Raw genomic sequence first — 23,787 nt, forward strand, 5'->3', positions numbered from 1 at the left:
TTTGTACTTTTATGCATATGTTGAGTCTAGAAATCTGAGAGTTGAGAGCTGTGGAGGGTTTGGTTTTGTTAATGCATCCACTTAGGATTTCCTAGATACACCTCTACTCTGATATAACGCGACCCGATATAACATGAATTCGGATATAATGCAGTAAAGTGGCACTCCGGGGCGGCAGGGCTGCACACTCTGGTGGATCAAAGCAAGTTTGATATAATGCGGTTTCACCTATAACACAGTAAGATTTTTTTGGTTCCCAAGGACAGCATTATATCAGGGTAGAGGTGTATTTAGATATAACCAATATTTCTGTTTTATTTCATACTGCAGCTTACTCCATCTGGAAGCATCTCTCTCATGAAATCAATGAAGGTGATCAGAAATCCTGTGAGAACATGTGACAAGGTTTATTCCTTGATCCAGAGTTTGACTTCTCAAATCAGGCAGCGAATGGAAGATCCCAAGTCCGCGGGTAACTGAAATATTTTAAAACGTGTGTTTAATTTGACTTCTGTCCATTTGAGACCACTAACTTTAATGGATATGCAGAAGGCAGGCACCCTTTCCTCATTAGCTTCACTGTCTCACAGATTTTTGCTAATGATACTTTAGGGACTCATACAAGTTGAGCATATATGGCTTCAGAATACAGAATACAAACTCCTGAGAGAGTTTGCTGCAATTAGCACAAAGTTTAGAGCAAAAGACTATGTAGTAACATTGCAATAACCAATTATTTCTGGGGTGTATATTAAAAACTACAGTGATTGTCAGGCATATTATTACTCAAATATCCTGCAAAACTATACGTTCACAAAGAGGGTAGGCTGCTCTAAATGTAATTTAAGTGAAGATTTCCTTTGAATGTTAATATCTTCATTAAAGCTTTTGTTTGCTCTACACTAAAAAAGGTCCATGATGAATAGAAATGTTGCTCTATAAATTGTGTAGTATTAACTGGAACGGGTACAAAGAAGGGCCACTAGAATGATCCGAGGAATGGAAAGCCTGTCGTATGAAAGGAGACTTGAGGAGCTCGGTTTGTTTTCCTTAACCAAAAGAAGGTTGAGAGGAGATATGATTGCTCTCTTTAAATATATCAGAGGGATAAATACCAGGGAGGGAGAGGAATTATTTCAGCTCAGTACTAATGTGGACACGAGAACAAATGGATATAAATTGGCAGTTGGGAAGTTTAGGCTTGAAATTAGACAAAGATTTCTAACCATCAGGGGAGTGAAATTCTGGAACAGCCTACCGAGGGAAACAGTGGGGGCGAAGGACCTCTCTGGCTTTAAGATTAAGCTTGATAAGTTTATGGAGGGAATGGTTTGATAGGATAACGTGATTTAGTCACTAGGTCAATAACGTGCGACCACTGGTAATTAGTACCGAGGGTCAATGTTGGGATATTGAAAGTCTTTTTCCTGAGTGTCTGGCTGGAGAGTCTTGCCCGCATGCTCAGGGTTCAGCTGATCGCCATATTTGGGGTCGGGAAGGAATTTTCCTCCAGGGTAGATTGGCAGTGGCCCTGGAGGTTTTTCACCTTCTTCCGCAGCATGGGGCAGGGGTCGCTTGCTGGAGGATTATCTGCTACTTGAAGTCTTTAAATCAGGATTTGGGGACTTCAACAGCTGAGTCAAGGGAGAGAATTATTTCAGGAGTGGGTGGGTCAGCTTTTGTGGCCTGCATCTTGCGGGAGGTCAGACTAGATGATCATAATGGTCCCTTCTGATCTTAAGTTCTATGATTCTATGAAAACAACTTCATTTTTTTTTATTGCATTTTATCTCTGTAGGACTTGCACTGATAGCTAAAATTGATGTTCTACCATTATTGCTCCTTTTCCCCATCCAAACCTCTTGTGTGCAATTTGGGGCATCTGCCCCGGCTCCTGTCAGTCTCCTGGATCCCCATATTCCTGTCTTCTGCACTTGGGATGTGTACAGGAGTGGATGGGAAATAGGGGGCACATCCCCAGAAAAAAATATTTTAATCTAAAATGTTAAAGAAGTTCCTGAGTACTTCTTAAAACCACACTGTATATGATTTATCATGCTACAATTCTGTCTGAAGACCTAGTGATGCACTTGGAAAAGGGAGCTGGGGCTAGAGCAGACATGCTGCTGTCTTAGTTACCATATAATAGTTCCGTGCTAGTAGCAATGAAAACTGAGATTTCAAAACTACCCATACACATAACTACTCCCTCTTTTTCAAGCCCTTCAGATAATGATTTCGAGTATCTTTGTAGTACACCTCTACCCCGATACAATGCTGTCCTCGGGAGCCAAAATATCTTACTGTAATGAAACCGCATTATATCAAACTTGCTTTGATCTGCTGGAGCGTGCAGTCCCGCCCCCCCACCCCCCCGGAGCACTGCTTTACCGTGTTATATCCGAATTCATGTTATATTGGGTCGCATTATATTGGGGTAGAGGTGTAGTATTCACAGTCCTATGACCACTTTGCCTCAATGCGTTTGTTATCTGGAGTGAGCTAACGTTGTTTTACCCTTAAAACACATTTTAAGACTATAATTTCAATAATACATTTAAATCAGTTTAACTTTTCTGTTGGCTGATCAGTTCCTAAATAGTGAAATAAGAGTAAAATATTTATCTGTCTAGATATTCAACTTTACCATAGTGAAACACTAGAGTTAATGCTGCGCAGGTGGGCCAAGCTGGAAAAGGACTTTAAAACAAAGAATGGAAGATATGACATCAGCAAAATCCCTGATATTTACGACTGTATAAAATATGATGTCCAACATAATGGATCCTTAAAGTTAGAAAACACAATGGAATTATACAGGCTATCAAAGGCATTAGCTGACATTGTGATCCCTCAGGTAAGCACTTTTACAGATTTTTATTCTTGTTGTAAAGATGCTTGCTGTCTCCTGTTTTTGGAAGGCTTCTGTATTTTGCAGTGACTAAAGGCTCCAAGATGACTTTCTGTTTACTGAAGAGATTGAATGTCAATGGTAGAGTACAGATTAACTGGTCTCACAATAAATTCATAGTCCATCAAATCTATTAAATTTAGAGTGAATTTTCCAGTAGCGTGCATAAATGTGACTAGGTCTTAGTTCCCATTAGCCCAGTGTGCTAAAACGAAGTGCCCTATAACGACTATTCGTCACAGATTAAGGAGGGCAGTATAATTGGAGTAATCAAAGATGTCCCTATCTGAAGTTCAATTTTTTTGTCAGCCCTTTTGCTTCCTTCTCAGGCTGTTTGTAAGGGGCACAGTTAGCTTCAGTTAAGTGATAATAGGCAAACTGGTAAAGAATTTAAACCAAAATGGAGCTTTCTACTGCTAAAATGCGTTTTGGTTTTAAATATTATGCTAGCAGTTAAATACAGATACCATCTTCCTTCTGTTATTTCTAACAAGACAGATGGTCATCAGGCAAAAAAATACAATTTGGTTAATGTCTATAAAATTATATCTTTATTACTCATCCATATTGGTGAACAAAATAGTATCTACTAACGAAAGGCATTCAACAGGGAACCAGGATGGTAGGAAATAGTTATCTCACTGTTAGTGTGGGAGCAAATTGTCTTCTATAAGTAAAGGAAACAAAACTTAAATTAGATCTGTCTGCTTCTCATTTCCTTTTTTTTTTTTTTTTAAATCTACTGTGTACAGTGCAATTTCAAAACTAAATAGTCATATACGTTACATGGAATTTCACTGGATGTAGATGGACACATAGATACCGTTGTCAGTCAAATCTAAACTGCATTCAGTATTGTGCTGAGTAGACTAAGGGAAAAAAAACCTAAATATAACCTTCAATGTTAATGTCTCTCTTGGGCATATCGTTAGAATTCTTTCTCTGGGAATCAGGCTAATTCATTCACTCTAGTAATGGATTTGCCTTTGTTTTTTTGCTTAATATATGTAACATCATTTCTGATAAAATGTCTGCTCTGCAAGGTCTTATTTCCAATTCTGTCTACTAGTTCTTTGCCTAGATGAGAAAAAACTTTTTTTCATGAAGAGAACTAACTCTCTAATTGAAATACCACTGTATAATACCTTTAAAATTCTTGGCTGTTGGGAGTTGCCCAGGGGATCAGATCTCATATTGTGACATGGGACATTGAGAGCCTGAGAAGATACAAATAAACACATAACTGGAATACAAATATTGTACCTTATGCACATCTGTAACCTTCACAGCTTGTACTTATCAGGAGTATTTTTGTACAAGTTTGTTAGCTCTTGAAAGAATGGACTGAATTCTCATATTAAGGTGTTGGGTGCCATTGGACAAATTAAGATTGTTTTGAAAGTGAAGTGTGCTTTACTTCACTACAGAAATGTTGAACTTTTGAAGGCTTGAAGTCCATGTGCAGTTTTTTTGTACAAATAGCTGGATAGACAAGAAGTCATTTTGCTCATTCAGCAACCTGATTTGCTTGTGTTGGTTCTTTGTGTTAATGCTGAAAATGAATACTTGGTTTGATAAAACCAGACTAACACGGCTACCCCTCTGATACTTGGTTTGATAAGACTATTTATAGTCTGTATAGCAATAGTTAACACAGATAAGATGTTCTTAAATTCAGAATGTATTTACCAATCAAATTTTTGTGTCCTAATGCCAGTGTAGGGAGGGAGCGAAAGAAAGACAGGCTTATCAGGTAAATGCCATATTATAGGGATTTGCAAAGTTTTCTTTTAAATAGGTTATTTGTAGCAATGGGGAAACAGTACATATAAGAATACTCCCTTAAAAAAAAAAAGTTGACAAACCAACATAACATACAAAGAAAAAGGCCCTTACCTTGCTTTACACAGTAACCAGAAGTTCTGTTATGGTGTTGGGGAACATCACCAGCAGTGTATGATTGTTTGTTTCATTGAGCCAGGAATGCCAGGAATACAGTGAATATTCTAAGTGCCCAAAATGACCAACAAGAGTATCATTCTGATGTTAATGGAGATTTCTTATTGTAGTTTTCAGATTATATTTGACTGCCATACTTCCTTCAGAAAAAGGGCAGTACCTTTCTTGCAACTGTTGGAGGTCAAATGAAAAAATAAAATGCCTCCTCCTTTGAGTTAGGCCACAAAAGAGAACCTTCTTTCAAAAACAGATTCATCCTGGTATGAAGGAACTTGGTACTTTTCTGCTGCCACCAAAGGAAACGTTCTTTCCATTCATAGTTCATACATTTCCAGTGCAATTTTTTTGTCCATGTTCAGACACTTAAAATCCGTGTTTTTCAGCCACAAGAAGTGGCAGATAGCTAGCTACTGTTTTTCAGTTATGAGTCTTGAGTTCAAAATTCACTTCAGTGTTCTTTATAGTTTGGTTTCAAAAACTTAATTTCTTTCTGTCCAGGAATATGGTATTTCCAAGGTTGAGAAACTAGAGATTGCCAAAGGCTACTGCACTCCTCTAGTTAGGAAAATTCGTTCTGACCTTCAGAGGACTCAGGATGATGACACTGTAAACAAGCTTCACCCTCTGTAAGTTCAGAATTTTTTATTACATGTATGCTGCAAATTGTCTTCAGTACTTAAATGTTCTTGCAACCTTGCTAGATAACCACGTGCTTATAAGCTTAAGCTATCAGTAAAGCTATGCTTGCTTCAAACGATGTATAGTAATATTGTAGTAACAGTTTTCTAATATGGGTATATTTTAATGTCTTAAATAATTGATTGCGTCTTTTTTCCACTATATTTTTTATTTCAGATACTCCAGAGGTGTTATGTCTCCTGAACGTCATGTTCGTACTCGGTTATATTTCACAAGTGAGAGTCATGTCCACTCCTTATTATCAACTCTTCGTTATGGTGCCTTATGTGATGTAAGTTGATCATTTTCCTATTAGAGCATAAGCCGTGGCTGGTATTTTTCTGAAGAACCTATGGGACCAAATCCCACTAACCTTAAATAGAAGTTGAGTGCCTAACTCCCTTAGGCTACCTTGAAAATTGCAACCTAAGAACATAAGAAAGGCCGTACCGGGTCAGACCAAAGGTCCATCTAGCCCAGTATCTGTCTACCGACAGTGGCCAATGCCAGGTGCCCCTGAGGGAGTGAACCTAACAGGCAATGATCAAGTGATCTCTCTCCTGCCATCCATCTCCATCCTCTGACGAACAGAGGCTAGGGACACCATACTTACCCATCCTGGCTAATAGCCATTTATGGACTTAGCCACCATGAATTTATCCATTTTAACCTATTTTATTAAACATATTGATTTCTAATATGTTTAGTATTATGTACCCAAGTCATATTGCCAGTCTTTGCCATATAGATTTTTTTGTTAGCAGAAAACAAGATGGAAAACATTTAGCGTTACCTTGTTTTTTTGATGGAAGTTAGTAAATATTAATGTATTTGCTAACATTTGAGCTCTAAATTCCTCATGCTCAGAAAAGACTAGACCGCTTCCATACATATATTCAGATCAGGCAGTAATGCCAAATACCTTGTAAGAATGTTTTGCTTTCTTGTAAGTAGGTTGAAATTCTTCTTTGGGAAGCTGAGCAGTACTGTCCATCTCCAAAATTGTTTACAATTGGTCCTTAACACTAACTTGGTGGTGTCTAATATGCAACACATGAATATATTTCACTTAGCTTAAACATCCTTCATCTGGTAGCTGCCTACTCAGAAATCAAGCAGAACACTTCCCGAAATTCTGTTCCTGGAACTTAAGAAGAACAATTTCTCCTCCCAGGTTATTGGTAAAATTGAGGGCAGGAGGGCGGGATAGCTCAGTGGCTTGAGCATTGGCCAGCTAAACCCAGGGTTGTGAGCTCAGTCCTTGAGGGGGCCACTTAAGGATCTGGGGCAAAATCAGTACTTGGTCCTGCCAGTGAAGGCAGGGGGTGGATTCAGTGACCCTTCAGATGAACATGTGTTGGTTCGGTCTGCTTTACATCATTATCAAGCAGAATCCATCATCAGCATGGATGCATGTCCTCTGAAATGGTGGTTGGAGCATGAATGGACATGTGAATCTTTAGTGCATCTGGCACGTAAATATCTTGCGACGCTGGCTACAACGGTGCCAATCTAAATGCCTGTTCTCACTTTCAGGTGACATTGTAAACAAGAAGTGGGCAGCATCGTCTCCCACAAATTGTAACCAAACTTGTTTGTCTGAGCGATTGGCTGAAGTAGAACTGAGTGGACTTGTAGGCTCTGAAGTTTGACATTGTTTTATTTTTGAATGCACAGTTATTTTTTCGTATATAATTGTACATTTGTAAGTTCAACTTTCATAATAAAGAGATTGCACTACAATACTTGTATTAGATGAATTGAAAAATATTTTTTTACTGTGCAAATATTTGTAACAAAAATAAATATAAAGTGAGCACTGTCCACTTTGTATTCTGTGTTGTAATTGAAATCAATATATATGAAAATGAAGAAAACAGCCAAAAATATTTAAATAATGATATTCTATTATTATTTAACAGCGCAATTAATCACAATTATTTTTTTAATCATGCGATTAATTGCAATTAATTTTTTTAATTGCTTGACAGCCCTACTTATTAGAAGTTTACTAGGAGCATAGTAATGGCTTTATTGATCATGCTTTGATTCAATATTTTTATTTTTTTACAAAGAAGGGCATTCTTGTTGAGGGGTTCATTCTATGGCTTACGGCAAATTCTACAGCCCTAAAATTTCAGCAAATGCAAGGTTCTAAATGTGGCCTGAACTTGAAGGGCTAGTCTTTGGTTTGTTTTTCTAGAATGTTTGTTTAATTTTCATTAATTTAGAGGAGCTATGAGCATTTTGGGTTGAATGTAACATTTATTTTTAAAATATGACTTAAATATTCATAATTTAAGATCACATTTTTCTCTGAAATAACTTGAATTTTATTTTCAAAGGTTTTTTAATTTAAAATGTGTTACAAAATGTTTCCATTTCTTTAAGGAATCAAAAGATGAACAGTGGAAACGAGCTATGGACTATCTCAATATTGTCAGTGAACTCAATTACATGACCCAGATTGTTATCATGCTCTATGAGGATCCAAACAAGGTAAGTAGATACAATTGATAAATATCTACAGAAATATGGTTAGTTCAAACCATGTTTTAAAGACTAGATATTCACTGTCTTTAGGAACTTTCTTCAGAGGAACGTTTTCATGTGGAGCTTCACTTTAGTCCAGGAGCTAAAGGCTGTGAAGAGGATAAAAACTTACCAGCTGGTTTTGGATATAGACCTGCCTCCCGAGAGGTAATACTTCTGGCATACTTGAGAACAAAAGTTCAAAGATTCTCTGTTCATGAATATGTTCCAATAACTTTTGTTTTAATCACTGAAGAATTAGTTAGAAAGAATGACTCTTGGTTTTGAATTAACTTTGTGTGTACTGTATGCATATAAAAATAAACTAGTGTACTATGAGTAACAGTTATACGTCATAATTCAGGCCCTCTGATTTCAAATAGATACTTTACTTCAATAAAAGGTATACTCACTTAATTTGTTCTTTTACTGCCTTTGTAATTGCAGCCTTTTATGACTTTGCCTAATTTGTTTGGAGATAGTTCCATTTCTCCAATGTTATGACAAATGCACAAGATGACATTTAAGAAAAAATATGAATTGGAATTTTAGGGAATATTGGCTAGTGAGAATATTGATATTTTTCAGTTTGTATCTATGTACATGTATATAGTTAAACAATTGGGTGTTGCACATGTTCAGAGACTGTGGGTGAAATTTTGCCCCCATTGAAGTCAGTGGGAGTTTTACCATTGACTTAAATGGAACCAGGATTTTATCCTTTTCATGTTCAGTGAAACTTGTAAGAAGACATGGTGTTGTGAGCAACGATATTATGGTCACATTGTCACATGTGGAAGAAGCGAGTTAAAGTAGCAAATTCTTTTTCTAGGTGTATAAAAAACAGTATTTTTATGGTTTAAGAACCTTGTGTCACTAAACTTCATGCATATCATTAACACTTTGCTACCTATAGAATAATGTAAGCATTTTTGTAACTGATTTATTAATGGATTTCCATGTCCAAATAGTACAAAATATGTAGCTAACTTGAACAGATAATAAATACCTTTACTTGTAGAATGAAGGCTCAAAGAAAACCTCCCATAAAAATGATAGTGATGAGGAGTCACATACTTCTAAAAGGGATGAAACGGATCGATCAATAGTGGTATTCAAGCCAATGGTGTCAGACCCAATTCACATACACAGAAAGTCGCCCCTTCCAAGATCCCGGAAGATTGGTTCTGTTGAAGTAAGTATTTCTGTCATAGTGCATGTCTACTGAAATGAATTCTTCATTTACTTCTAACAAAAAAGTACAGACTATTCTGTTTTTGATTACACAAAAATAGAATGGTTCCATTCTTCTCAAAGTGCTGCTTTTATTTCATGGGAAATTCTCCATGGCAATGGTTGTCTGAAAGGAATTTCAGAAACATCATATGACTGTTCGGCCATATAAATTCTTTTTCTTTTCTTTAGTATTTCAAATCTTATTATATAACTCTTATTCTATGACAATGAAGATACACATTTTTTAGTCTCAACTCCTTCTTCTCCAAGCTGACTAACATACATTGCTTGCATATGCATTCTCACAAGACTGCTGCTAATGGAAACAAAACATTGAGCTTTTTCATTTGTGGGGATTGGGGTGGAGAAAGGAGAGGTAGCTGTAAGAAAATTTTGCCATCTACAATTAACTTTCATAGGGAGCAACTGATTCCAGAGGCACAGTGGTTGAAGGTAAGAGAGCAAATTGGCAGCATGCTTTGAGGGGTGGGGAATGTGTGTTTTCCAGAGTCTTCAGATAAGTGCCCTAAGACTTTTTGGGCTCCCAGTGTAGAGGCCATGACACCAAGGAGTTGAGAAACTGTCATAAAAGGTGCTCTAACATCACAATAGTGAAGCAAGTCAGTGATGATTCACTGTATGTCATGAATATGGTTGAACAGTAAAGACACTGTTGGTGCACACTAGTACCTAAGTGACACTGAGGCCTGGGCTACACTAGCGGAGGGGTTCGAACTAAGATACGCAACTTTGACATATTAGTTCGACTTACCTGGCCGTCGTCATGGCGGCGAGTCGACTGGCGTGGCTCCCCCGTCGACGCCGCTTACGCCTCCTGCCGAAGTGGAGTACAGGCATCAATTAGCAGATCGATTTATCACATGCAGACGAGACGTGATAAATCGATCCCCAATACATCGAACACTACCCGCTGATCCGGCGGGTAGTATAGACGTACCCTGAGGGTAGGTCTACACTTAAAATACCGCAGTGGCATAGCTGCACAGGTGTAGCTGCACTGCTGTAGCACTTCAGTGAAGACGCTACTACACTGAGGGGAAAGCTACTCCTGTTGGTGTAGTTAGTCCATCTCCGCAAGAGGTGGTAGCTATGTCAAGGGGAGAAGCCCTCCGGTTGACATAGTGCTGTTTACACTGGGGAGTAGATTGGTATAATTGCATTGCTCAGGGGTGTGGATTTTTCACACCTTTGAGCGACATAGTTACAGTGATGTAAGTTTATACTGTAGACCTGGCCTGACACTAGAACATAATAGGTACAGTTTACTACCTTATTCTCAGTTGCTTAAAACCTCAAAGAACTGTATACTCTTTTCCCTGCATATTATCTCAGGAATAGGTGCTTATATAGACTGGGAATAGTAAGGATTCCAAGTAACTTGGTTACTGTCAATGTGTGGAGAATAATATGGATGTTTTTGTTTTATTATGATCCGTATATAACATAAAAAAATTAAGAGGTGATACGTGTGAATGTATTACAGGGTTGCATTTCCTGTTTTACTATAAGCAATGTTCAAGAGGAGTAATCTCAATGTTTTTGAAAGTGGCTTTCACGCCGATCATGCAAGCTCCCTTCCTAGAGAGAAGTTCACGTGCAGTTTTATAGTATTTCAAAATTTTAACCATTTTCATTTTTTGTAAATTTTCAGAAGCTGCTTTCAAGAGGTATTATTGATATGCATTGCTAAACTTTGACTTTCAGCAGGTAAAACATTCAAGTAGAATCTGTTCCAGCATCCAGCTTTTATGGAAATTCTAAATTTTTGCTTCCTATTGAATTTTGATTTTACTCTTATAGCTGTGAAACTTTGTGCAAAAAAGGTAAATTGGAAGAGCAAATATATTTGTGTCTGCCACACTGAAATCTGCAAAACAGTCTTTGAAGAATTTTGACCAGTTGGTATCTTGAAAGTGTAGTTTGACTTCATCTTAAATTGCCTTTGAATTATTTCTTTAAAGATAACTCTTTCCACTCCAGTCCATTCATTTAAAGGGACACTGTCAGGTAGTTTAGGCTCAACCTAAGTCTTTTTTTTAAATTTTATAATCTCTAGTAAAATAAAATTCAAACTTTAAATTTATCTGGATTATAGTCTTCAGCAGGGTCTAATACAAACATGGCAGCACTGTACTAGTGATGGAGACCAGAAGTGAAGTTGACTAGTCTCATTTCCTTGAGCTTACAATTAAATGGAAAAACTAAAGAATATAAATTGTGAGAAACAAATTTACATTTCTGAAAAGGTTCAGTGCTGTTTAATCTAGATCATGGGTTCTCAAACTGGGGGTTGGGACCCCTCAGGGGGTCATGAGGTTATTACACAGGGGGTCGCGAGCTGTCACCCTCCTCCCCAAATCCCGCTTTGCCTCCAGCATTTATAATGATATTAAATATATTTTAAAGTGTTTTTAATTTATAAGGGGGGTCGCACTCAGAGGCTTGCTATGTGAAAGGGGTCACCAGTACAAAAGTTTGAGAGCTACTGATCTAGATGGTATTAACACAGGTAGACGAATAGGGCTGTTTTTAGCCTGACCTTGTCCCTTGAAATCTCTTTCTACTCTTTGCCACCAGAAGTTCCTTAGTGCTTTAAGGTTAAGAAATCCTTCTTGCCACCCCAGGGGAGTCAGTCATGTAATCTCCAGTCCCGTTCCAAAATCTTCTGGCTCTTTGAAATATGTGGTAGTACTTTAAATTCAAAATAAAAATCTATTAAATAATAGATAGAAAAGCTTACTATACATTGAAGGGGGGAAAACTATTAAACAGTATGTTCAGAGTAATAAATGTGTTCTGTTAACAGTGTTTTTTAAGGCCATGGACCAGTTACTGACTACCATTGTTCTTCTATCTTGCCATTGGTAAAATTTTAGTCTACCAGAAACTTGGTGAGAGTAGTGGATTAAAAGATGTAGTTTGAAACGTTAGTCATTCCTAATTACTGTTTAATAGTTTTAAAGCTGTATATAAAAGAGTTCAAACAAACTGTATTTTTTTTTCTGATCACTGGCTCTGTGGAATCTAACTTTGCATGCTTTGCTGTTTTTTTGCCCCCTTTCTCACTTCCAGGAAGAGAGCCCCCTGAGTGTGTCTAGCCCAGAGTGTATTGGTACCTGGCTGCATTACACCAGTGGTGTGGGTACTGGGCGTCGAAGACGCAGATCAGGGGAACAAATCACTTCTTCCCCTGTCTCCCCTAAATCATTGGCTTTCACATCCAGTATTTTTGGCTCATGGCAACAGGTTTTTAAACTTTACTTCATTAAACATTATTATGCATTCCAAGCAGCAACCAACTGTCTTTAAGGACATCTAATCCCTTGTTATGGATTACATTCCAAGTAAATTCTTACCACTCGTCATTAAAATGTACTTTTTAAAATACTAGTTTCTTCCAAGAATGTTGGGGGAGGAAGGAGGAGAAAGCAAATGCATGTTTTTCGCAGAATTTTCACTGAATGTATTAGATATTTCCACAGTGAATTGGGTTTTTTAACAGGAATTGTAAACATTAACACTCTAGAAAAGGCATAGACTACTGTCTAATGAAACTGATGTCAGCTTTGGCTTAGTTGTCCTTTAAGACTTTAAAACAGCATTGCTTAATTTGGTGGTAGGTAAATTGAAACTTTTTTTAAAAATAAATGACAGACGATGCCACTTTAAATTATTGATGTGGGGTCTGATATTACTATTCAAAACTTGTTTTGTATAGATCATATTCTCAGTGGCCTCGTATTAATTGAGCAGGAAACAAACTCTAGCACTAACCATTCGTGTCTTCACTCCTATATCTGGAGATATCTAATGAAAAAACCAACACAGTACTTCATCCATTGGATTGTACAATATTTTGAAGACTTCTTGTCTAAATATTGGGGAAAGAGCAGGACAAATGAGACATAGTCAAAATATCAATGAAGATCTAAAGATTCCTCAGTTCAAAATATTGTCTGTATATAGGACAATGGATGGTGTTCTAACCATGCCCCTTTCTTTTCTAAGAGTTTCAGTAATTTCCATGATTTTTTTGGAAATTTAAGGAACTTGTATATAGTAAAAGAGTGCATCAGTAAAGGCGTCTGAAGGCTACGCTGATAGAGCCCGTGCATGGATCAGTGACTGTATGGTGACTTCAACAGCCTGTCTGTCTTTCCTTTCCCCCTCCCATTTCCCTTTCAATACAGGAGCAGTTTAGGAGTGTGCATTTGGTAAAATAAAGTAAAATCTATCTCAACTGTCTGTGTTTTCATCTCTGTCTTGGTCTGTGTTCTTTTTAATTCTGAATGCCCGCTTTGCACCACCTCATTGCAAGGACTTCATATGTGAAATGGACTCCCTTCACAAGGGGATATTGCATGATCTTTCATATTTCTTTTATGTATTTCTACTAACATTTATCATACAGCTTATTAACACTTATCAGTCTGGAGCAGGCCAATATATCAAGTTTAATGGACACTTCATGCTGCTATTCTATTTTTTCTTATTTTTCTGTTTTCCATATGCAGGTCCTCTCAGACAACAATAGTAACTTGCGAACACCAAGAACTATTCTGGAACAAAAGCAGAGTGGTTTAGGTATGTACATGCAATTGAAATTTTGTTTCAAGTAAGCAGACTTTCCAGTGCCTTTTGTTTTGCACACAGATATATGATCTTGGATTTTTAAAACTCTTGTGTAAACAGTTCCAAATAGTATTTTGAATATAATAGTATCTACTAATTCTTTGGGACAGTATAACCCACTGAGTTAAGCAATATTTCAGCAGCAAAAGTTATTTTAATGGAAACTGGATCTTAGGGAACAGCAAAACAATTGAGACTGTTCATTGATTCTTTACTCTAACCAAAGAAAGTACTCAGGGTTATTTTTTAATTTTAAATTATGACTGACATGTTAATATTTTTGTGGAATTCTTTGAAAGCAAAAGCCCCAGTATGCAAACTATTAAAAACACTTCTCCTCAAGCGAAAATAAGTGTCTTCTGCTGTGGTCAGTTGAGACAACTGAAGAGATACTAGTGGGTACAAACAAAAAAAACCCTAGCTGGCCTTCACCAAGAAACTTCAGTTTCTAATGAGAGACTAAGGTTTTTGCACTTCCCTCTCATTCCTGCCCTGAAATATTTCTATCAGTGGGCTGAATAATTAATTTTAACTGTGGATTATAACATCTTAACTTGCTTTAATTCAGGAAATGTTCTTCTACTGTTACCATGAAACAGGCATTTCTTTGTATAGTTATTATGCATTAGATAGGAAATTTTGTGCTGCTGTAAGTTAATTGTCTGTTTTCAGAAATAACTAACTCGGAACACATTAAACACCACACACACACATAAATACCTTGCATTGTGAGTTAGAAGTAAAAGTTCCACAATCTTTCCATTTAAGGCTTTGCACTTATTTGTATGTTTGATCGTTGCAATACTCTTATTCCAGTTACATTTTCCTAGTAAAATGTATACATCTGGTGGTCTTGACTACTGAAGCCAATCTTTCTAACTTTTTGCTAAAATTATACTACCTTCTTCGATGTGACACAGTATAGTTCATAGAAGCTGTTACATTTCCGTGTATAGTTGAAGGTATTACTTTGGTGAAAAGGCTTTTGCCACAGACCAGGTACCAATTTATATTGGCCATGATTCATCACATGTGCTAGTAATGTTTCCCACTGTTGGAAGGAAATAAATCACTGGGTAGATGGCTGTTTTTAAATATACCGCCATGTTTATGAAATACAAACAATGAAATCTAAATTGGGCCTCCATCAAGTAATAACATTGGCTTTGCAGAATAATAATGAAGATTAAAGGAAAATACAAATTCTAGACAGAGTAATTTCTTCCCATTCTCTTAATTTGGATAATTTCATAGTATGGTGGACTATGTAAACAGAAAATGTCTTCATACTTAAGTGTATTAATGGTATTTCATCAATTATTTGGTAAACCACTTCTAATTATAAGATTTGTTCATGATTGGGCAACAAAAGTATACAGGTTTTTACATGGAGGACTACTTAATACAAGGGTCTTCTTTAGGAAAGAAGTGAAGCTAAACCTGGTGAAACTTCTGTTTTAAATTTCTATGGTTGGCTGTGACTATAGCTGAAATATAGATACAAGAATGGACAATTTGGTTAACTTGTTCCATGTTAAATCATGAGTGATGGAAAGTGAAATTTTTCTATGTAAAGTCTGAGGAAAATGTGTGAGTACTTGAAGTTACAGACTGCCATTTCAAGGGGGTCAATTTCCATGAAAGCAATAAGCAAGATTTTCCAGGTTATATTTGTTTCAGAACTGCAGGTTCTAAAACACGTAACTTTCATGTCTATTTATTTATTTATGTTGATGCTAACTGGTAATTTTTCTTTACTGAACCTGACAACAGGAAATAAAGTCCCTTTGTTAAAGTCCAGTCCTCTCTAGTCACATGTAGCAGAGGGTGGTCTGATATGTGTAGAAGCACAATAAATTATAGTAGTTACAATCTACAAGTACCACTGTGACATTACAAGCATATTGTGAACTGTTCAAGGCACTGCCAAAGGCTGCCTTTTGTGTGGTAAGAGCCAAGTGCTTGCATGCTGCATGCATCCCCAATGTGAATGGAAGAGCACCTGGTTCTTGTATGTATTTTCTCTAACTCCCATCAGGGTCTCACTGTGCGGGCCTGTTTAGCACCTCAGTACTCGGGGGTTCTTCGAGCGCACCTAACCTACAGGATTATGCTCGTACTCAACGTAAAAAGCTGACTTCTTCTGGCTGCATAGATGGTATGTGCACACTCTCTCAGATGCACACACAAATCCATGTGCACACATTGAAGTTCTAAAGATGAACCCTAGGCTGCTGATTCAGTGGAATCCTAGAATCCTTTGCCTTAGCATTAATTATACGACTTTTTACTGCCTCTTTACTGCCCACAGCTTGGTTATATTAGTTTAATGACACAGTTAATCCTTGTTCCTGGCTTCTCTATTTGATATGCCTTGAATATAATATACATTGAAAGATTTTCAGCATGTATAGTTTAAGAACAATGAAGAGCTGAAAATGTAGTTGGAAGTGCTCATCGCTTAAGCCTCTGATTTTGATAATTACATATTGACATTGAACTGAAACATTACAATTCATGGAGTATTTACAAGGAGCCAAAAGGAAAAGACCAGTTTAATATTACTGAGTGAAAATTTTAGGATTCCTTTTTGGTGGGTGTGGATAGAGGAGTGGTAGATTTTAGGCTTCAATAATCTTGGGTAGAACAGCTTTCACAGCAGGTTTCAGCATTTAAAGAAAATGTGCTAATTTACTTTTTTAACGCTGAGGTCGAGCAGTATTGATGCAATTTTTCCCCAGATTCATTCTTCTCAACGTTCAGCTCTAACCAGATATAACTTTGTATGCTAGAATCACCAGCTCATCCTGCTTTTCTTTCATACACTTCATTAAACACCTTGCAGTTATCAATAAAGCCACACTTTCTACTTTTAACCTCTTTTTGGCCTCTAGCCCTTTCCTCTTGTCCTTTCTGCATGCCACTTAATTCTAACCTTTTGTTCATCTTTTTTCTTTCCTTTTTTGAAATGTGTCCCTCTTTTGGTAGCTGTTACGAATTTCAGGTACCTGTTTTTCTCTTTCTCAGACACCACACGTGGTTCTGCTGTTAAAAGATTTTCTATCTCATTTGCTCGACACCCAACCAATGGTACGTTTTGCTTTTATTTAAAAAAAAAAAAAATACTCCCTTGCTTCATCCCTTAATTTCATTTTATTTCAAACACGGGGTGTACAGTTTCGTCCAATCATCTGTCCTTCCTGACTTCAACCAAGCATAGTTCCAAACATATTCATAATCACTAGATACATTGATATAGTCTTAAATACCTCCTTTATTGTTCATTTATATAAATATGATTTCAAAATTCACTCATCAAAAAATCTTGTGAAAATGGAAATATTGCTTATAATCATGAATCCCTTGACAAATTGCATTCTCTCCAATGTCTCAGGTGATCAGACTGTGTATGGTATATGATAAAAATAAACTTTTCTGATCTTGAATGGCATATACTTCTCAATAACTTAACATTCCACTTCTTTCTCTTCCTGCTGATGAGCTCCACTGTTTCCCTGAGCCTTCTGAATCTAGATAAAGTCACAGTAACTGACAACAGGCGGTTGCTACCATCTTCTTGAAGTGTCACTAGATTAAAAAGTAAAGTAAAACTTAGGATCCATTTCAGTTAATCTGCAATTTTGATGACTGAACAGAAAAACTGCAACTTAACCTTGCCATACGTAATTATCAATATGTTCGTCACGTATGCTAGTTAATTAAATACTTCACTAATAATCAGTTAGAGTTGCCTTCATCTTGCGTTGACCTCTTGAACTCTATGGTGAAAGCTAACTCATCTCCAGTCTACCATATTTTAATGAAACCTATCTTAACATATGCAAGTTGAAAGTATGAAATATGTTACTCATAACTTTCTAGCTCACTACATAAGCCCTATAGCATGCCCTTTTCATAGAAGTTGGCTTCAATCTTCAGCATTTATCACATCTTAGTGTAGATTTTTCCAGATTTCTTAATTACCATTTTAAAACTGTGCACCACCACTTACTGACACAATACAGTGGCAGGGTAATAAGGTCTTGCCATTGAAACTGAAGTGAAAATAGCCATAAAGATCTGTGCTATTGCCCTCCAACAAACCTTTTACTTAGAAGATGGTTCAGGTTAAAAAAACAAAACAAAAAAAACCCATAGTTCTCACTTTGTTTTGCTTCTGAATAATTAAGTCATGAAGTAGTACTTGAAATATTGTATCCATTTGGAATTTTTAGTCAATATTTGTACTGCAGTGGCTTCCTGAAGAAAGTGTTTAGTATAAAACTGTTAGAATCACCACAAAACCTGCAGTTATTAAAAAGTTTTTAAAAGGCTGACTTAAACATCCTCCTTGAAAATGAGAAAGGTGGGCCTTACTCTGTATAAAATCAAGTCCAATAATCTAAACAAAAGAGCAGATGCTATATTTAAAAACTCAGTGTTGGCAAAACATTTGGAAGTTGTAAAGTGAGACTAGATTCATGGAGTAGAATAGTTTCAAAAAATTTGTTAGTGCTAAAGGGAACAGACAGCAGTCTACTTATTGTAACTGGATAATTTTTTTATAAAAATCTCTATTTAAACACAATTACTTTATTGTGCACATTGTGTATTCTGATTCATTTAATATAAATGCTTTCCACATACCTTTTACAAGTTAACATGTGCTCCTGTGAATTTTAAATGCATTCCCTGAGATGTTCCAGGTTCCCAAGTGTTCTCTACCAACTTTTTAAACATATCATTGTTTGTTTGTCTTCTGGACTGTCATTTGATTCTCCGTTTCACTTTTTTATTTCCATAACTTTGTGATGTCCTTACAACCTCTAACCTATTTCACAGACACTCTCCACCCCCTTATTCTCTACCCCCCACCCCCGCCCCTTCATCTTTAGTTCAAGGAACACATTGAAACAAGTAATGTTCAATCTTCTGACAGTGCTTTACCTTATTTTCTGGGCCTCATGCAGAACATCCACACCTCTTTAGGTGCTGGTCCATTTCCTCTGTGGAATTTCTAAGCTCCAATGGTATGTGTGTCTAGCTATTAAATGTAGGACAGCAGGATGTCTTTTTAAATTGCTGTGTTAACCCTTTCATGTCTTGCATTTTGTGTAGTCTGGGTAAAGGAAATTTCAAAAAGTAAATATAAATAGTTAATTCTTCTAAAATTTTCTTTTAAAATTCCTATGGATTTTCTATAACAGCTGTTATAGTAGTAATAGTAATAATAATCATCATCATCATTGATAGGCATTGAAACATAGGTGGGTTTTAGGTTATTGTTTTTGGCTTTTTTAGTAAAGCATGTGTCCTGACCTACCCTGACACTGTCCCACTAAATTGTTCGTTAGAATAAAATGTAAATATTTTGGAAAACATTTTTGTGATGGTAACACTTTCATTAGGTTAAAATTAAATCTTGTTGAACTTACAGTAATGCAAAGAAAGGGTTTGCGCTTTGCATGCATGCATAGTATTTGTATATTTTACACTTATGCCAAACACATTTATTTTAGTGCTTATAGTGCAGCATCGTTGCTGTCATATTAAAGAAAGTATACATGAAGTTGTGTGGTGGTGTTTGTTTTGCATATGACAACTGAGTTTCTAAAAACATGCAACATTATAACTGTTATAGTGTAAGTGAAGCTGATTTAAGTACCCTTGAGCAGCTTACATAGCAGGATTGGCTCTCACTTGATTCCAAGGCTGGGTCCAAATATGAATACAAAAGCTCATGAGTTGAAATTTTGTAGAATTATTTTCTATGTAAATGCTTAGTAATGTTTTTTGAGGGAGTTCAGATACTGATACTTTTTTTTTTTATAAAGGTATCTTGAACTGAAATTCTAGACATTCTTTAAGTATTGTCTTTTCATTGAAATAAACATCTTGGAAGAAATATACCAATTTATAATTTTTCAGTTCAATATTGTAAATTTAATGTTGCAGCTGTATATGAGAACACTAATGTGGACAAGTGTCACCTCTTTTGAAATGCTGTAGGATGAACGTTTCACTGAGTGCTGTCAAGCTTACATCAGTTCACAGAACTGCACTATTAACTATAGATATGTATTTTGAATGCTTTGTTTTATTTCATTAGGAATAAAAATGTGCATGGCTGGTTTATGAAATGTCAATATGCCTATACTAATATTGGGAAACAAAGTTAAATATCAGTTCAGTTTTGACTTGGTATAGTTTACAGTTTTAAGTTGTGAAATTTTGAGTGATGTAAATTATTGTTTTTAGTAAAGATATGTATAAATGTGTGTTATAAAATTAAAATATAGTCTCAAGGTACAAAAATGCTGGTAGTGGTCTTGGTGGATCTTAAGGTGGAAACCTAAAGCAAGTCTTGTTCCTAGAATACCTGAGAGGATAGAGTGTATGCTACAAGGTGTTGCCTGTCAGGAATGCCAATGTTTTTAGCTGTTCTCTGTAAGAGCAACTCAGTTAAAAATGTTCACAGCATGACCATGGTGCTACTCCATCTTGAATGAATTAGTTACCTATATATTATTATGACTGGTATGAGAACAAGTAGGGAAAATACTGATATTCCCTGCCTTTTTTAATGATTGAATAAGTTTGTCTGGAACAGTAATTAACTTAATGTATTGAGCAAAGACTAGAGCAAAGATATATTTTGTATCTGTGTACACTGATTTATGTGGACATGGGTTTTGTAGTATGTAGTACACTATCTTGAGCTTACTATATGATGGAATCTGACATACCTTGTTCTAACTCCATATTGCATAGCTTCTTATGTCATGACTTCGAGGATATTGTATGTTTGCATGTTTTGATATCAGACATGTACTTTATGTTCATTTTTATGCAGTGTTTCCTGTCTGTACAACAGTTCCATTCTGGTCTTATTTCTAATGTCTGGAAATTCTCTCTCTCTCTCTTTATTTTTGTAGGTTTTGAACTATATTCCATGGTGCCTTCCATCTGCCCTCTAGAAACCCTGCACAACTCCCTGTCTTTAAAGCAGGTGGATGAATTTCTTGCCTCCATTGCTGCTCCTTCAAGTGACAACCTGCCGGAGATGTCTACTGCTTTATGTTGTAATTAATTTTTTTTACTGTAAACCATAAACACTATTGGTCATAATTGATCCATAGGCCACTTATCAAAATGAACAGACCAAAAAGATTATCAGTGATTGGATGACTAACATAGCGAACATCAGTGTAAATGAGGTAGGATATGAGGCTAAAATAGGGAAAGAACAAATTAAGAATTACTTAGCCAGTTCATAGGTCTTCAAGTCAGCAGGTCCTGATTAAATATGTCCTAGAATACTTAAGGAACTGGCTGAAGAGATCTCTGAGCCATACATGATTCTCTTTGAGAATTCATGGAGGACAGGAGAGATCCCAGAGGACCCGAAAAGGGCAAACATAGTACTGGTCTATAAAAATGGGAATAAGGACAACCCAGGGAATTATCAACCAGTCAGCTTAATTTTGGTACCCGGAAAGATAATGGAGCAAATAATCAATCACTTTGTGAGCACCTAGAAGAAAATAAGCTGATAAGTAACAGTTAACATGGATTTGTCAAGAACAAATCATGTCAAACCAAGAGGGTAACAAAGCTTGTGTATGGAGGAGAGCAATACATGTGCTATATCTTGGCTTTAAGGCTTTTGTTACTATCTCTCATGATCTCCTTATAAACAAAACTAGTGAAATATAGCCTAGACAAGGGGTAATCAATTATTTTTTGTCAAGGTCCAGATTTCTTGGTCAAGGTATAGTCAAAATCTAGACTCCAGAGGAAATAATAATAAAAAAAAAAGATTTGGGGCCATTCAAAAGTGTCTGGCAGTCTGGATTTGGCCTGTGGTCCACCTATTGACTATCCCTGACATAGGCAAACCTACTACTGTAAGGGAGAGTGTACAATTGGTTGGAAAACCGTGCTTGAGAGTAGTTAAGTGGGTCACAGTCAAGCTGGAAAGGCATATTAAGTGGGTCCTGCAGAGATCTGTCCTGGTTCTAGTTCTAGTCAATATCTTCATAAATGACTTGGATAATGGCATAGAGAGTATACTGTGATGGAGCAAGGCCGGATGGCTACAGGAAAGTACTCAGGAACAGGTATGTTAGCCCCAGGCTAAGCAAATCCCTAGTACCATGGGAACCAAAATGGCAGTTGCTCCAGGGTAATTAAGGCACCTGGGGCCAATTAAGAACTTTCTAGAAGGCACTGGAGAGAGCTACATTGATTGGAGCACCTGCAGCCAATCAGGGCAGGCTAATCAGGGCACCTGGTATAAAAAGGAGAGCTCACTCCAGTCAAGGAGGGGGAGCCAGAGGAAGGAAGGGCGTATGAGGAGCTGGGAGCCAGAGACACAAGGAACTAAGAACTGAGAGGGTATACTACTGGAGGACTGAGGAAACACCATACAATCAAGCAGTATCAGACACCAGGAGGATCCTATGGTGAGGATAAGAAAGGTGTTTGAAGGAGGCTGTGGGGAAGTAGCCCAGGGAGCTGTAGCGGTCAAGCAGCGGTTACAAGTAGCACTATAGAGACTGCTGCAATTCACAGGGCCCTGGGTTGGAACCCGGAGTAGAGGGTGGGCCCGGGTTCCCCCCAAGCCTCGCTACTCCTAATCAGACATAGGAGGAGGTGATCCAGACTGTGGGTTTCATCCAAGGGGAAGACCACTGAGGGGAGGAAATCCGCCAATAAGCGCAGGACCTACTAGAGGAAAGGAGGAACTTTGCCACAACACTTACAACGTTTGTGGACAATACCAACCGGGGAGGCATTTCAAGTGGTGTGGAGGACAATTCAAAGCGATCTTGACAAAATGGTCTGAAATAAATAGGGTGAAATTCTGTAAGGACAAATGCGAAGTACTACGTTTAGGAAGGAATAATCAACTGCACAAATACCAAATTGGAAATGACTGCCTAGGAAGGAAGTCTGCAGAAAAGGATCTGGGGTTTATAGAGGATCACAAACTAAATATGAGTCAACAATGTAATACTGTTATGAAAAAAGTGAATATCATTCTGGGATATATTAGCAGGAGCCTTAACTGGAGTAGTATCCAGTTCTGGGCACCACAGTCATGGAAAGATGTGGTCAAATTGGTGAGAGTTCAGAGGAGAGCAACAAAAATGATTAAAGGTCTAGAAATCATGACCTAAGACGAAATATTGAAAAATACTGGGTTTGTTTAGTCTGGAAAAGAGAAGACTAAGGGGGGACATAACAGCCTTCAGATATGTAAAAGGTTGTTATAAAGAGGAGGGTGATACATTGTTCTTATTCACTGAGGACAGGACAAGAAGTAATGGATCTAAATTGCAGCAAGGGAGGTTTAGGTTAGACATTAAGAAAATCTTCTTAACTGGAAAGGTAGTTAAGCACTAGAACAAATTACCTGGGGGGTAGGTGGTGTGGAATCTCGATCTTCGATCATTTTAAGAACAGGTTGACAAAGCTGTCAGGGATGGGCTAGATAATACTTAGTCCTGCCTCAGTGCAGGGGACTGGACTAGATGATCTGTTGAGGACCCTTCCAGTCCTACATTTCTATGATTCTATAATTTACCAAAAATATTAATCAACTCTTAATGTGTTTGAAATACTTTTTCACTATGTGGTCATTGGTTTCTCTGGAATATGGCAAACATTATCATACTTGAACCAATTAATCATTCTGTCGTTTTAGTGAGATCACTCTTCCCCACCCACATTATTGTAACTCTGGAATACAGGGGAAAATCAATGTTACTACTGTCAAATATGCGGTACTTTGTGGTTTACACTACATTTCCACG

General features: G+C 37.0%; 1 protein-coding gene and 1 long non-coding RNA gene across 17 annotated transcripts in view; one reads left to right on the plus strand and one right to left on the minus strand.

Moving 5' to 3' along the window:
- The window catches only part of PPIP5K2 (diphosphoinositol pentakisphosphate kinase 2), an 83,127-nt gene that overhangs the window by 52,789 nt on the left and 6,551 nt on the right, over positions 1 to 23,787 (plus strand). For 12 of the 16 annotated variants that reach the window (XM_039545518.1, XM_039545527.1, XM_039545525.1 and 9 more), the window contains 10 exons: positions 331 to 472; positions 2,634 to 2,857; positions 5,369 to 5,496; positions 5,726 to 5,840; positions 7,940 to 8,047; positions 8,132 to 8,248; positions 9,102 to 9,275; positions 12,410 to 12,583; positions 13,852 to 13,921; positions 20,905 to 21,051. In XM_039545518.1, the coding sequence (XP_039401452.1) occupies positions 331 to 472; positions 2,634 to 2,857; positions 5,369 to 5,496; positions 5,726 to 5,840; positions 7,940 to 8,047; positions 8,132 to 8,248; positions 9,102 to 9,275; positions 12,410 to 12,583; positions 13,852 to 13,921; positions 20,905 to 21,051 (1,399 nt within the window). Of the gene's footprint in view, positions 1 to 330; positions 473 to 2,633; positions 2,858 to 5,368; positions 5,497 to 5,725; positions 5,841 to 7,939; positions 8,048 to 8,131; positions 8,249 to 9,101; positions 9,276 to 10,988; positions 11,045 to 12,409; positions 12,584 to 13,851; positions 13,922 to 16,007; positions 16,128 to 16,996; positions 17,060 to 20,904; positions 21,052 to 23,787 lie in introns of those variants that run through there. The other 4 variants (XM_039545532.1, XM_039545530.1, XM_039545531.1 and 1 more) reach the window with 4 other exon arrangements.
- LOC120408502 lies at positions 17,226 to 19,052 on the minus strand. Its single transcript, XR_005600735.1, has 2 exons — positions 18,917 to 19,052; positions 17,226 to 17,557 (listed from the first exon to the last, which is right to left on the minus strand). It is a non-coding gene; the product is annotated as an uncharacterized LOC120408502 (long non-coding RNA).

The sequence above is a fragment of the Mauremys reevesii genome, linkage group 6 (assembly GCF_016161935.1).
Source record: "Mauremys reevesii isolate NIE-2019 linkage group 6, ASM1616193v1, whole genome shotgun sequence".
NCBI lineage: Eukaryota > Metazoa > Chordata > Testudines > Geoemydidae > Mauremys > Mauremys reevesii.